Source organism: Coregonus lavaretus, assembly GCF_964263955.1.
Source record: "Coregonus lavaretus genome assembly, chromosome: 32".
Lineage (NCBI taxonomy): Eukaryota > Metazoa > Chordata > Actinopteri > Salmoniformes > Salmonidae > Coregonus > Coregonus lavaretus.
In genome coordinates this window covers 13,677,599-13,693,658 of record NC_140019.1, presented here as the reverse complement: position 1 = coordinate 13,693,658, position 16,060 = coordinate 13,677,599, and the positions used below count along the sequence as shown (strand labels likewise).

General features: G+C 43.4%; 1 protein-coding gene across 3 annotated transcripts in view; it reads left to right on the top strand.

Moving 5' to 3' along the window:
* Positions 1–16,060, top strand: part of LOC311107359 (fibroblast growth factor 13-like) — a gene marked incomplete at its 5' end in the record, with an annotated part of 174,854 nt that overhangs the window by 116,243 nt on the left and 42,551 nt on the right. Inside the window, one exon of one of the 3 annotated variants that reach the window (XM_084149844.1) lies at positions 10,964–11,159. The exons of the other annotated variants lie outside the window; for them this stretch is intronic. Within the exon in view, the coding sequence (XP_084005970.1) occupies positions 10,970–11,159 (190 nt within the window). Of the gene's footprint in view, positions 1–10,963; positions 11,160–16,060 lie in introns of those variants that run through there. 3 annotated transcript variants of the gene reach the window in all.

Below are 16,060 nucleotides of genomic sequence, written 5' to 3'. Positions count from 1 at the left end.
TCTGCAGTGAAGAATGGGAGAAACTCCCCAAATACAGGTGTGCCAAGCTTGTAGACTCTAGGCTGTAATCGCTGCCAAAGGAGCTTCAACAAAGTACTGAGTAAAGGGTCTGAATACTTATGTAAATGTGATATTTCAGTTTTTTATTTTTAACAAATTTGCACAAATATCACACACATAAAATTGCTTTGTCATTATGGGGTATTGTGTGTATATTGATAAAAAATAATAATCTTGAATCCATTTTAGAATAAGGCTGTAACGTAACATAATGTGGAAAAAGTGAAGGGGTCTGAATACTTGCCGAAAGCACTGTATAAATTATTAATTTGTAGACAAACTGGAATTAAAGCTAGACTAAGTCAGTGGCACAGATGGAACTATCCAAGCTGAAGATAAATCTCCTTGTTGATATGTGGTTGCGTTGACAGCCAAACATAATTCAATATAACTTTTGAAATAAAATAAATAGCCTATTAACTTGTCGAACAGTTAACAAATAATAATTGGGATTCATGTCTCCAACTCAACCAAAAATAAAAGTTAAAGAATGGGATTAAACCAGTGGCTTAAAATGGAACTTTCCAAGCAGTAGATTCATCTCCTTTAAATTTTGATTAAAGTAAGTAACACATTCATGGCCACATTTTGAGGTTACTGTAACTGTAAATGTCTTCTTATGTAGTCATATAAATCGTGCATGTTCGTGACAGGTATGTGGAGATCGTCACAATTGCTGTAAGAATCTGCGCAGAATCTCAGACTGCATTGGTTACTTGCATCATACCCTTTTATTTTAATCTCAACTGCAATCCAGGTCATTTGCGTCTGGTCACATTAATCTGTTGTATAAATAAACAAAATATCTGACATTGTATTCCCATTTGAAATTTGCTGTGCTTTTAAATGGTTGAAAGCACAGTGGTAGACATTTGGTTGACAACTACACCAAAATCAGACATGGTTTTTCCATTGGAATTTGGTTCTGCTTTTAGATGGTTGAAAACATAGTGATAACACATTGAAAATTCAATTAACTTATGGCTCTCTTTTTGAGTGGTTGAATATAGGTTGTAAACTCATTGATCAGCGTCTCAACCAAATATTACCCAATGATCCACGTTGAAATGACGTAGTGTGCCCAGTGGGGCCATGTCAGACATTGTTAATTAGGTTTTATTGTGTGTGTGTGTGTGTATGTGTGTGTGCGCTTCTCCTATTAGTCATTCAGTTCAGACTTGTCTCAGAGCTGTGCGATTTCACATGTCGTTTGACCCCACTGACTGAGATTTCTCCACATCATTACAAGGCACCCATCTCAAACACTGTGTGCATTACTGTGTATGTATATTGCTAAGAGACTGGAACCCGGTGCCATGCGCCACTGCTTCAGGCAGCTTGACATGCATTGACGTGAATGCAGGTACAGTTGAAGTCGGAGGTTTACATACACGTTAGCCAAATACATTTAAACTCAGTTTTTCACAATTCCTGACATTTAATCATAGTAAAAATTCCCTGTCTTAGGTCAGTTAGGATCACCACTTTATTTTAAGAATGTGAAATGTCAGAATAATAGCAGAGAGAATGATTTATTTCAGCTTTTATTTCTTTCATCACATTCCCAGTGGGTCAGAAGTTTACATACACTCAATTAGTATTTGGTAGCATTGCCTTTAAATTGTTTAACTTGGGTCAAATGTGTCGGGTAGCCTTCCACAAGCTTCCCACAGTAAATTGGGTGAATTTTGGCCCAATCCTCCTGACAGAGCTGGTGTAACTGAGTCAGGTTTGTAGGCCTCCTTGCTTGCACACACTTTTTTAGTTCTGCCCACAAATGTTCTATAGGATTGAGGTCAGGGCTTTGTGATGGCCACTCCAATACCTTGACTTTGTTGTCCTTAAGCCATTTTGCCACAACTTTGGAATTATGCTTGGGGACATTGTCAATTTGGAAGACCCATTTGCGACCAAGCTTTAACTTCCTGACTGATGTCTTGAGATGTTGCTTCAATATATCCACATAATTTTCCTTCCTCATGATGCCATCTATTTTGTGAAATGCACTAGTCCCTCCTGCAGCAAAGCACCCTCACATCATGATGCTGCCACCCCCGTGCTTCATGGTTGGGATGGTGTTCTTCGGCTTGCAAGCGCCCCCCTTTTTCCTCCAAACATAACGATGGTCATTATGGCCAGTTCTATTTTTGTTTCATTAGACCAGAGGACATTTCTCCAAAAAGTACGATCTTTGTCCCCATGTGCAGTTGCAAACCATAGTCTGGCTTTTATATGGCGATTTTGGTGCAATGGCTTCTTCCTTGCTGAGTGGCCTTTCAGGTTACGTCGATATAGGACTCGTTCTTACTGTGGATATAGATACTTTTGTACCTGTTTCCTCCAGCATCTTCACAAGGTCCTTTGCTGTTGTTCTGGGATTAATTTGCACTTTTCGCACCAAAGTACGTTCATCTCTAGGAGACAGAACGCATCTCCTTCCTGAGCGGTATGACGGCTGCGTGGTCCCATGGTGTTTTTACTTGCGTACTATTGTTTGTACAGATGAACGTGGTACCTTCAGGCGTTTGGAAGGTTTTGGCTGATTTCTTTTGATTTTCCCATGATGTCAAGCAAAGAGGCACTGAGTTTGAAGGTAGGCCTTGAATACATCCACAGGTACACTTCCAATTGACTCAAATTATGACAATTAGCCTATCAGAAGCTTCTAAAGCCATGACATCATTTTCTGGAATTTTCCAAGCTGTTTAAAGGCACAGTCAACTTAGTGTATGTAAACTTCTGACCCACTGGAATTGTGATACAGTGAATTATAAGTGAAATAATCTGTCTGTAAACAATTGTTGGAAAAATTACTTGTGTCGTGTACAAAGTATATGTCCTAACTGACTTGCCAAAACTATAGTTTGTTAACAAGAAATGTGTGGAGTGGTTAAAAAACGAGTTTTAATGACTCCAACCTAAGTGTATATAAACTTCCGACTTCAACTGTATATGCAATTGTGATTGACATGGGTGGAATCAAGGATTGCCATTTCGGAATGCAGTTATTTCAAATGATTTTCTCTTGATTGTTTGTGTGAGTGAGGGTGCAATTTGATTAAGAAGATGGAGAAACTGAAGCTGTGGGGCTCACTGGTCTTGTCCAGCAAAATGTCCTCTTTCTCTCTGTAGCATCAGCGTCACATCATACTGTGTGTTTTTACCCCTTTGAGGCATGTAATGACTGAATATTAATAGCGGCTGGAAATAATTAAAAGTGTCTGATCAGTAGCCATTTTATTTCAGTTTAGAAGTCAGATAGACAGACAGTTATCTCAGTCTAGTAGTCTGTCAGACAGACAGTTATCGCAGTCTATTAATCAGACAGACAGACAGTTATCTCAGTCTAGTAGTCCGACAGACAGTTATCACAGTCTAGTAGTCAGACAGACAGTCCCAGAAAGTCTTTAGATATTTCAGCACCATGCGTTCCCTATAATTAGTCTCCATTGACGTCTAAGACTGTTGACGTTTGTTCCCCCTCTCCTGTGAGACAAAACACCCCATAATTACTCTGCCAGACTCTGAACCTACACCAACGGTGTTGATCACCAGACTAAGACTTCTGCAAATGTGCTACCCAAAAGGTGAGGGGGCATATGGAAATAGCCAGTATTAGATCTTCTTATTTCCTGTGTGCTTTAAGTGAGATGTAAAGGCCTAGATGCTACAGTACAGTGGTTTAATGAGGAAGGAGACTGGCATACAGTACATGTCGGATGAACTTCACAGCCCTTTCTTTCCATGTTTACTGTTTTTATGTTTCATTATCTTTACTTCTGAAATAACAAACCGGCACTGTGGACAAATATAAACAAGCACCAAGTTGATGTACATGTATTTAGAATTGAATGCATTGTTGTTCTTTAATTAAATAGCTCATTGGATGGAAGGCTCTGGGGTGGACCATGAGCTAATCCTCTGGGTAGTAGTTACGTAGTCCCCACGGTGGAGCTCAGAGCTGCGCTTCTGCATTGTCGTTAGTCCCCACGGTGGAGTTTAGAGTTGCTCTTTTGCTTTGTCGCTATTCCCCACGGTGTAGCTCAGAGCTGCTTCTCTAGATCGGAGTCAATACTCTGGGGGTGAGGTAATGCCAGGGCCTTCTCCCAGTCCCAGTCGCACTGGTCCCTGTCTTTATCTGCTGCTGCAGTCGGTCCTCCAAGCCCTGGCGGGTGCAGCAGAGAGCTCTGAGGCTGTGAGCCCAGCCCTGTGGCCCAGCATTTCAGTCATAACTAGGATCCAGCTCTTCTTCTCATGGAGCCTTGAGGAAGGCTCTCTTATCTTATAATACCCCTTCTCCCACCCCCGGCACACAATCACACTCTCACAAACAAATGCTCACGTGGACAGTCTCCATGGCAACACTGGTTATCGCCATGGCAGTGGTGGCCTAGTCTAGTGTGCCACAGCAGCACCGCCACCAGCACACTTACTGTATGCACTCAGAGGCCTGCAGAGAAACACAGTGGAACTGCCTCATTTGTTACAATATGTCAATTAGAGCTTATTGGTCTTAATCCATGGTAGGTCCTTTCTTTAACACAGAACTATACAAATGAAGCTGTTGAGCTGAGCTCAGTATTTTAACATGTAATGATTTAGATCAGTGGTTCCCAAGTCCGGTCCTCAAGTACTCCCAACCATAGCCCTGGACAAACACACCTCATTCAACTCAAGGGCTTGATGATTAGTTGACAAGTTGTATCAGTCTGCTTGTCTCGGGCTACAATACAAATGTATACTGTTGGGGGTACTCTAGGACTGGAGTTGGGAAACACTGATTTAGATAACGTTCCAAAATTGACTTTTAAAGAATGTTGATGTACTCACTCAGGATGCTACTAGTCTTATGTTTTAAGCTTTGTCCTCTATCAGAAAATGCTTAAAAGGGGATTAAACCTTATACTACAATCAATGCATGTACCCCAAATCCTGCCTCCTCTCACTCCCAAATTACAAACTCATTAACACTGATTAATCTTGATACGACTAGGGCGATTAATAAAAGGAGACAGCACTAATTGTTTGGCCATATCTACAGAGAGACGGGTATGTATATATGGTCCTCAACCTTGGCTGCACATCCCACATCTCCCAATCTCTGGGTGCTCGGCAGCACTGCACCCTAGTGGCTAGCATATGTATCATCACCCTGAATCTGAGGAATCTGTGGTGATGTCATTGTGTACTGGCAGAGTGATGGTGGCAGGCTGTGAGGTGCTGTCTGATGTAACCGTGTTCACAGTTTTAGAAGCACACGGCGCTGGGATCAGCGAGCGTCATCTGTGTGCCTTTGTATGACAGCAGGCGGCACAATAGTACCCTGGCCTGCAGAGTCACTGTCAGCCTGGCACTCACTTCACACCCATCCCATATACAAAACATACACAACACCAATGGTCCGGCAGTCCAATACATTTAGCTTCAGCATAACTGTCTCTCTCCATAGATCTATATTGCTGATTGTACTCACAACTTGGCTTTGTACTGGTTTGCCTTTTATGGCACTGCTAGCTAGTATTGATGCAAATACTGTCTGTGTCTGTTGTCCTAATAGCTGCTGTTATTGCCTGTATGTGTACTGGGCTTTAGGTTGTCCATGTAGGCTCTCCTCCCCCTCCCATGAGGCTGTGGCTGGGAGTGTAGTTAGTAGAACAGTGAAGGTGCCCCTGGCCCAGTGGAGCTGCCAGGAGGCCAGAGTAGACTGGCATTCTGGGGCACCACAGTAATTAACACACACACACATGCGTCAAGCCTTTCTTTCTCCTCTCTTTCTTGATGCTCGCCTCTCAAGTTGAAACCTATGCCATTATCATGTTATTACCACTCCATATCATTACAGCAGCAGCCAGTTGACTTAACTTTGGTTGTACCGTGGTTGTACCGTGTCCGTAAAATGTATATAGTAGGTGTAGACCCCTTTCCTGCAGTCAAATGACCAAATCGCCCTCTAGTGGCCTCATGGGTGGAATGTTAGTAATATTTTTCATAATTTCATAATTAATAAACATTACTTCTTTTTTTATCGCAGAAAACCCAGTGTTTCTATGTCAAACGGTTTTGTTATATTTCAGTCTTCTGTGATGTATATAAAGTCTAATATTAAATGCTTGAAGATACACATAGACACTTTCAAGCATCTCTTGTGATGTTGTATTAGTATTGCTGTTGTTTCATGCACCCCTCCTTTCCTCAGTATCCATGCTATCATCCTCTAGAGCTAACCTGCCTCTTTGACTGATGGTCTCAGCTTATCCAGAGTGGAGCTGAGACACAAGATGTTATAGTAGAACCTGGGGTCTGCCTCTTGTCCCTGTTGGGGGCCACTTATCATATGGCAGGATTATTGATGGGCAGAGCATGGAACAAAACATATGGTTTTATGGAGATTGATACAGATTGATACACATACATACATTCAGTACATACATGTCTAAGTTGCAAGTCTTAAATATATAGTTAATATATTTAGAGGTCATACTATTACAGACTTTCAGTAAGTCTGTTTTTTCAAGCGCAGGTTATTGCCAACTTCAATGGCAAGGCTGCAACAACAATGAAAGGCTGGTCACTTGCCCCATCTAGTGTTCAACACTGTGTAGGATCTGCATCAAAGTATCTCCCTACAGCCCTCAAACCCAACTCTGGACCTTGAAGCCAGTTCTACTGCTATTTTTCATTGTTCCTCTCTAATCAGGGACTGATTTAGACACCAGGTGAGTGCAATTACTTATCAGGTAGAACAGAAAATCAGCAGGCTCCAGACCTCGTAGGGTAAGAGTTGAATACCCCTGCCCTACAGTATACAAGAGAATCACATTCAACACAGTTTAGGCCTTCAATATATTAGCCATTACAATGATTGGTGCTTGTCTTGTAGAGTTTGATCAACAATGCACTCATTTTCTTCTATACTTTATGTACATTAGGTATGTTCATTCTGTATCTGTCATTTCTCATTAAACATGGTAGATGGTTGTTTAATGTAAGAACGTTTGAATCATGTCTTCAAGTTTGCCGTTGTCTATGGCAGTTTACGTGATAAAGCAGCCATGTGCGATGTGGAAAGGCAATTTTAATATCACTGTACCAGCTTGTTAAAACCCCCTCTTAAGTGTCTAGAACAACAGAGCTTCCATGGAAAAACCCTCTGCTAATGCGAATTGTCATCATTGATGTACGTCGATGCATTTCAGTGGAAAGTGGACTGGGCCTGCATAACCGTTTTACCCGGCACATTAAAGGATCGTTTTACATCCATGTTGTTGTAATATGAGAGGAAACTATTCTCTGCTCTAGGCAGGAAGTACAAGCTCTACGAGTAATTTCGATCACTTTTCTTCCTTTCCGACTCAGAGAGGCTACAGCAGTTTAGTGACTACACTCCAGATCAACAAGACCTCCAAATGCATCTTTAATGAGTACTTTAGACAGTCATAATGGCATGTCACTAATGCCTATCCGTTAATGATCTTCTTCTACATCTTCTGCTGGCCCCGCCTAGACGCTTTCTCTGTCTACGCCTTTGACAGTTCTTTGAATAATATGGAATAAACTTCTGTAGCATCTTCTCACTTTCATTCCAAAATCCAACGGCTATTGTTCGTATTGAGGACACTTTTTTGGGGCTTCAGTTATGCATAGAAGCAAGAGTTTTCCCTTGAGAAAATCTACATCGGGTAGGCTGCGCTTTTCCTTTCCAAGTCTTTCTGCACATTTTCTTCTGTTTGTTTGACTTCTAGGGACATAGCCTACTTTCTGATGCACTTGATGTGGAATATGTCTCATATCTTGATTATACGAATATTGTATTTACTTTGTGTTGTGCTGCATGATCTGTGGCGGAAAATTGATGTTTTTGACAGATGCGCACACCCTGGCGCTGGAGCTGTCCATGGTGCTGAAGGAAAATGACCTCGGTGATAGAAGTGCTGTAGAAGGCTACCATATAGAACTCGTCTGAGGTCAAACGCTTATTATATTTAGTTGATGTGTAGCCTAGTATGTATAATAGCCTACTTGTGGAAATTGAAGCATAGAATTCAACATTTTACTTTTTGGTGCATATCAATTGTAATAAATGTATCGGTAATATGTTTTTTTTTAACTATGTTGAAAGATTATGTATTTTGATCACACGGGTTGATGTTAATGGTTGTTCAAGTTTGAAAATGTAGCCTATAACCTACTTAACTTGTTTTGTTAAATATGTAGGCTGTCGGCATACTCTGGAGCCTTGAGTGTTTTCAGAACCCTGCTTTTATTATTGTCTATTGCCTCTGTGATTGGCATAGATGCATTATTAAGATGATTGGGTAATAGTCTATGTCTTTGTAAATGAAGTGACAGTTTCGTCCTCATTTATATTTATTTATATCTGGTCTTTGGCGTCTGTGTGTGGCAGTGTATGCAATATAGCCTACTACTGTACATACTGTACAACACTGTTGATCTATGAATCATATCAGATGTAAAGTTTGTGTACGGCAGCTTCAGATCTGGACTGTAGGTGGCGCCCATGTGGAGGCTTTGATTCCGATGTGATGCACGGAGAGGAAACAGAGGGAGGGAGGGAGGGTGAGGAGAAGTAGACTACTGCTGCTTCTGCAGGGAGTTGTTGACAGTAGCCTTGTCAGTGAGGGGGTGCTGTCTCCCTACAGATGTTTGATCTTGCAGTTGACGCAATAACAGGACATGACTCCTGTCCTGTCATAGCCTACTGTCTTGTACCGAGAGAGTTTGTTTGATTGCTTGTCATCCAAAATCGTAGCCTATCAGTTTCACAGAGTTGCGTGCTATTGATGATTTTACGCATGCAAGTAAAATGTAGATGATTGAATCAGGGGCGTAAGCTGTATTCAGTTGCTCTCATGCATGTTTATCCTCAACATCGTCATCCTCTTCATATTTTTCATTGTAAATAACATATTTGTGCCCAGATAAACAGAAGTTGAACTGCCCCTCAGTGCAGGGCAAACTGGCAAAGGCCACACTGCCATGGCAATGCGCTGGTGAAAAATGTGGGCGCGAGCTTCCTGTTGTTGCCACATGCTCATCTCCTCACCCTGCTCTAGGGACAGACAGACAGGCAGGATGTGGCATATTGATGATGGCTCAGTCTCTGCTCGAGCCTCATTTATTCCATCGCCCAGTGGCTGTTGTTGTTCTCTGCCAGTGGCTGCATTCAGGTTTTTCTTCACCTGATCAAGTGTGTAGGAGGCAGAGTTATAGCCCAATCCATCTCTGACTTTGTCAGGGCGTTGCCCACACTCCGAGTCATTGGTCACTATGGCTCGCATTTGAGCACCATGGTCACATTTGTTTGGGTCTCTTCCACACAGTCCTGCCTGGCTAGTGGAGCGGTGGTGGTAGGCAAATTCTCAAGGCACTAAGGGCAGTGTCGCTGTCCAAGGTACTGCAGTGGAGCTTGCGCTTGCTACTGAACCACAACCACACAGCTACTGACCACAACTACAGACCACAACCACAAAACTACTGACCACAAACAAAAAACTACTGATCACACAACTACTGACCACAAATACTGACCACAGCTACTAACCACAACCACACAACTACTGACAACAACTACGGACCACAGCTACTGACCACAACTACACAACTACTGACCACAACTACGGACCACAGCTACTGACCACAAACAAAAAACTACTGATCACACAACTACTGACCACAACAACTGACCACATACCTACTGACCACAACCACACAACTACTGACCACAACTACGGACCACAGCTACTGACCACAACTACACAACTACTGACCACAACTACGGACCACAGCTACTGACCACAACTACACAACTACTGACCACAACTACGGACCACAGCTACTGACCACAAGCACACAACTACTGACCACACAACTACTGAACCACACAACTACTGACCACAACCACACAACTACTGACTACAACTACTGACCAAAACCACACAGCTACTGACCACAACCACATTAATTAGGGTAGACCATGTGATCTACTGCGTTATATCATTTAATGGAAAAAAATATGCGTAATTGGCATACTCACACACACACACACACGCGCGCGCGCCTAGGTGGGATGTTCCCTCAGAGCACAGCAGTATAGCTGAGACTGTGCCATGCACTAGGGTCTGATACTACATTTGAATGAAGAGCTTTATTTCATTAACTTATGTCGCCACGCTTGAACAAGAGAGGAAAAACTAAGGGAATCTCCACAATAACTAGTCTATATCTCTCCTCACCCGTCGCTATATATTAAACAGGTTTAGTCCATGCGCTTTACCAGCAGCGCTTTGCCCGTGACGAGGGAGATTAACCTACCAAAAAGAGAAGGGGAAAAACATCAGCATTGGAATTTTTCTCTCAGTGTTCTCTAACAGGTGTTTTCCTGTGTGCATTAAGCGCCGTTCAAGACCACCTGCCTCTGCTCCACTCTTGATGTGCACGGTCCATGCTTTTGTGGGATGGTTCAACCCGGCTTTTAGGGGAACAGTGCTGCGCGTATTTAGTTATGATGCTGAGGAAATGACACAGTTGGAGGATCAATACATCGCGCTCTGGTAAACTAGTTGTGCTGCATGAGAGTGGAACATTTCTCATATTTTTATTTTTCTGAGGACGACTTCTTCTTTCCGGAGATAAGATGCACCATTACCAAGCTACCTCCAACAAAACCACCAGAAGAATTATCAATTTACAGAACATATAATTAGCATCTTTTTGAAGAAGAGTGGAGGAACAATTAACGAACAACGACTGCGCTTTTTAAGGGCTATTTGGATGACCGCTGCGCCTTGAGTAAGATTTTCAAGTAGAAGTCCTACGCTCTGGTGGAAGAGGTAGAGGCGAATTTTTTTTATAGTCTGGAAGTTTTCTCAGGAAAACCGTCAAACTGGCCATGGCTGCAGCGATAGCCAGCTCCCTTATTCGGCAGAAAAGGCAGGCAAGGGAGCGGGAGAAATCTAATGCCTGCCGCTGCGTTGGCAGCCCGAACAAGACGAAGCAATGCGAGAACAAACCAAGTCGGTTGTCTATGTTCTCTCGGGTCAAACTCTTTGGCTCCAAGAAGAGGAGACGGAGGCGACCAGGTCTGGTTTGGATATACTGTCGTTAGACCATCACAATCAAAATCCATATGTTTGATTACTGTTGCCATTTCTTTTGTTTCATCATCACTTTCACCAACTCTGCTCTGTGCAACAAATATTAGGGGAACTGGGCTACCAAAGTGGCTATATAGGATAAATAGTACAATTATTCGATCTGATATATATATATATATATATATATATATATATATTAGGCTATTTAATCAATAATAGAATGTTAATCATAATCTATAAATAAAAATGTAGAGCCCAGCAAAGACAGTGAGTAAGTCTCCTATGGATATGTGTTTTAGTTCATTTAGTTCGACTTATGACATTTCAGACTATACTTAACGACCTAAGGGAGGATTATCGAACTGGCGGCTTGCTGCCAGTGATTTTATTTGGCCCCCCCAGGTTTTCTGATATTTTACATTTTGTAATTGTTCGACATAAAATAATGTAAAAACACCAGCAAATCAGCTCCAAGTGATTTTAATTTTGGAAATCTGTTCAAAAGTATTCCCACACATAATAGAGAGATATGTGATCATATACAAATGTAAGCAAAGTTTGAAATTATTATGTTTTAGTCAAATATTATATCTGTTTGGGCTTCTTGCACTCAATTTGCTGTCTACAAATTCTTTGTAATTATGTTCCGGCCTCCTGACCATCCGCTCAAGAAAATAACGGCCTGCGGCTGAATCTAGCTGATGATCCCTGACCTAAGGGATATATTATATTGGTGATTCATACCTCAATGTTTGCTCATGTAATCCTAGGTGGACCAGTACAATGGAGCCAGCTAAGCAGGTTTATTGCATAACAAAAGGCCACTGGGTTTGTTGTCTTTAAATAGCATTACCATGCTTCTGTCTATTGTCTGAATCCACAATGAGCAAGCTTCAAAAGGCCTCTAAAAGGCTATGCAGATATATTGCTTTGAAGTACTATAATGGGACACAGGGTGTACAGTAAGCACCCAGCATTTGCAAGTTTAACACATTTCCCTGTGTATTACACGTTCTAGTTTGGGATTTCAAAACAAGTGGCAAAAAAATCCAGGGACTTTTCCTGTACAGACAATGCAGTATAGTGGACATACTTCAGAGCAGTGCTCTAACAGAAAACTGATAAGGAATTCCAAGAGAGCTCTAAGAGTCCCTGGGTGGCCCATGCAGTCTATTTCTCCGAGGTCCAATTAATATAGTAATGAAGGCTTAGCCCCCACTGCAGCTGACAGCACCTAACCACAGCCAGAGAGCCACGCTATATTCAGACAAACACCTCAGTCTGCTTTTGACCAGGGGCTCCTAACGTCTCCTAACATTAGCCGTGCTAGATCCCAACACTACCTTATGGCTGGTTCTCTGTGATGTTTACATGGCCCCTGTTTAATGAGCACTGCTGAGGTTTGCTGAGCGTTTGCTGAGCGTGACTCAGCCCTGCGCTTTCAGACCTAAATGAGCTCCAGTTAATTCCTCTCCCATCAAGTTCACAGGCTGTTTTGTAAGTGCATTATGAAGGTGGGAGTGGAGGAGATTGAGGGTGCGTTGCTCCGGAGCTGGGGCTAAGCTACCCTGCAATGTTTCATTCTTCACAGTCACTCCTGGAATTCATCTACTCCTGGCGCCGACGAAGATGGCGGCCTCGCGACTAGCTCTTAGGAAACTTTGCAGTATTTAGTTTTTTATGTATTATTTTTTACATTATTAGCTCAGAAAGTGTTTTGCATCATTACATACAGCCGGGAAAAATTATTGGATATCAGAGCGGCGGTAACTCACCAGCATTACGACCAGGAATACGACTTTCCCGAAGCATATCCTTTGTTTGCTCTCCCCAGGGCAACTGAACTGATTCCAGCGGCCGACCCAAAACATCGCCGGTGGAGGAGAGGCACTCGGAGCGGCCTGCTGGTTCGACTTAGGAGGCGCGCACACCACCCACCACGTCCAAGTATCCTACTCGCTAATGTTCAATCTTTGGTTAACAAAGTCGACGAACTACGGGCAATGATTTCTTTCCAGAGAGACATCAAGGCCTGTAACATACTCTGTTTCACGAAAACATGGCTCTCTTGGGATATTCTGTCGAAATCGGTCCAGCCAGATGGGTTCTCAGTTCATCGCGCAGACAGGAATAAATATCTCTCCGGGAAGCAGAAGGGCGGAAGTGTGTGTTTCATGATTAACGACTCATGGTGTAATTGTAGTAACATACAGGAACTCGAGTCCTTCTGTTCACCCGACCTAGAATATCTCACAATCAAATGCCGACCGTATTATCTCCCAAGAGAATTACTTTGGTTATAGTCACGACCGTGTATATCTCCCCTCACGCCGATACCACGACGGCCCTCAAAGAACTTCACTGGACTTTATGCAAACTGGAAACCACATATCCTGAGGCTGCATTTATTGTAGCCAGGGATTTTAACAAAGCAAATTTAAGGACTATCAACATATCGACTGTTGTACTCGCGCTGCTAAAATCCTTGACCTTTGCTATTCAAACTTCCGGGATGGTTATAAGGCCCTCCTTTCAGCAAATCTGATCACGACTCCATTTTGCTTCTCCCTTCCTATAGGCAGAAACTCAAACAGGAAGTACCCGTGCTAAGGACTATTCAACACTGGTCTGACCAATCGGAATCCACGCTTCAAGATTGTTTTGATCACGCGGACTGGGATATGTTCCGGGTAGCTTCCGAAAAGAATTTAGACGAATACACTGAAACAGTGACTGAGTTTATCAGGAAGTGTATAGGTGATGTTGTGCCCACTGTGACTATTAAAACCAGAAACCGTGGATAGACGGCAGCATTCGCGCAAATCTAAAAGCGCGAACCACCGCATTCAACCATGGCAAGGTGACTGGGAATATGGCAGAATACAAACAGTGTAGCTACTCACTCCGCAAGGCAATTAAACTGGCAGAACATCAGTATAGAGACAAAGTGGAGTCGCAATTCAACGGCTCAGACACGAGACGTATGTGCCAGGGTCTACAGACAATCACGGACTATAAAAAGAAAACCAGCCACGTCGCCGACACCGACGTCTCGCTTCCAGACAAGCTAAACACCTTCTTCGCCCGCTTTGAGGATAACACAGTGCCACTGACGAGGCCCACTACCAAGGACTGTGGCCTCTCCTTCTCCATGGCCGACGTGATTAAGACATTTAAGCATGTTAACCCCCGCAAGGCTGCCGGCCCAGACGGCATCCCTAGCCGTGTCCTCAGAGCATGCGCAGACCAGCTGGCTGGTGTGTTTATGGACATATTCAATCTCTCCCTTTCCCAGTCTGCTGTTCCCACATGCTTCAAGATGGCCACCATTGTTCCTGTACCCAAGAAAGCAAAGGTAACTGAACTAAATGACTATCGCCCTGTAGCACTCACCTCTGTCATCATGAAGTGCTTTGAGAGACTAGTCAAGGATCATATCACCTCTTCCTTACCTGTCACCCTAGACCCACTTCAATTTGCTTACCGCCCCAATAGATCCACAGACGATGCAATCACCATCACACTGCACACTGCCCTATCCCATCTGGACAAGAGGAATACCTATGTAAGAATGCTGTTCATTGACTATAGCTCAGCATTCAACACCATAGTACCCTCCAAGCTCATCATTAAGCTCGAGGCCCTGGGTCTGAACCCCGCCCTGTGCAACTGGGTCCTGGACTTCCTGACGGGCCGCCCCCAGGTGGTGAAGGTAGGAAACAACATCTCCACTTCGCTGATCCTCAACACTGGGGCCCCACAAGGGTGCGTGCTCAGCCCCCTCCTGTACTCCCTGTTCACCCATGACTGCGTGGCCAAGCACGCCTCCAACTCAATCATTAGTTTGCAGACGACACAACAGTAGTAGGCTTGATTACCAACAATGACGAGACCGCCTACAGGGAGGAGGAGAGGGCTCTGGGAATGTGGTGCCAGGAAAATAACCTCTCACTCAACATCAACAAAACAAAGGAGATGATCGTGGACTTCAGGAAACAGCGGAGGGTGCACCCCCCTATCCACATCGACGGGACAGCAGTGGAGAAGGTGAAAAGCTTCAAGTTCCTTGGCTTACACATCACCGACAAACTGAAATGGTCCACCCACGCAGACAGTGTGGTGAAGAAGGCGCAACAGAGCCTCTTCAACCTCAGGAGGCTGAAGAAATTCGGCATAGCACCTAAAACCCTCAGATGCACAATTGAGAGCATCCTGTCAGGCTGTATCCCCGCCTGGTATGGCAACTGCACTGCCCACAACTGCAGGGCTCTCCAGAGGGTGGTGCTGTCTGCCGAACGCATTACCGGGGGTAAACTACCTGCCCTCCAAGACACATATAACACCCGATGTCACAGGAAGGCCAAAAAGATCATCAAGGACATCAACCACCCGAGCCACTGCCTGTTCACCCCGCTATCATCCAGAAGGCGAGGTCAGTACAGGTGCATCAAAGCTGGGACCGAGAGAATGAAAAACAGCTTCTATCTCAAGGTCATCAGACTGTTAAATAGCCATCACTAGCGCATTAGAGGCTGCTGCTGCCTATTGAAATCACTGGCCACTTTAAGAAATGGTACTCTAGTCACTTTAATAATGTTTACATTACGTGTAGCTCAGTTGGTAGAGCATGGGGCTTGCAACGCCAGGGTTGTGGGTTCGATTCACATGGGGGGCCAGTATGAAAACATTTATGCACTCACTAACTGTAAGTCGTTCTGGATAAGAGCGTCTGCTAAATGACTCAAATGTAAATGTTAATATCTTGCACTACTCATCTCATATGAATATACTGCATTCTATTCTATAATATTCTACTGTATCTTAGTCCATGCCGCTCTGTCATTGCTTGTCCATATATGTATATATTCTTAAATCCCATTCCTTAC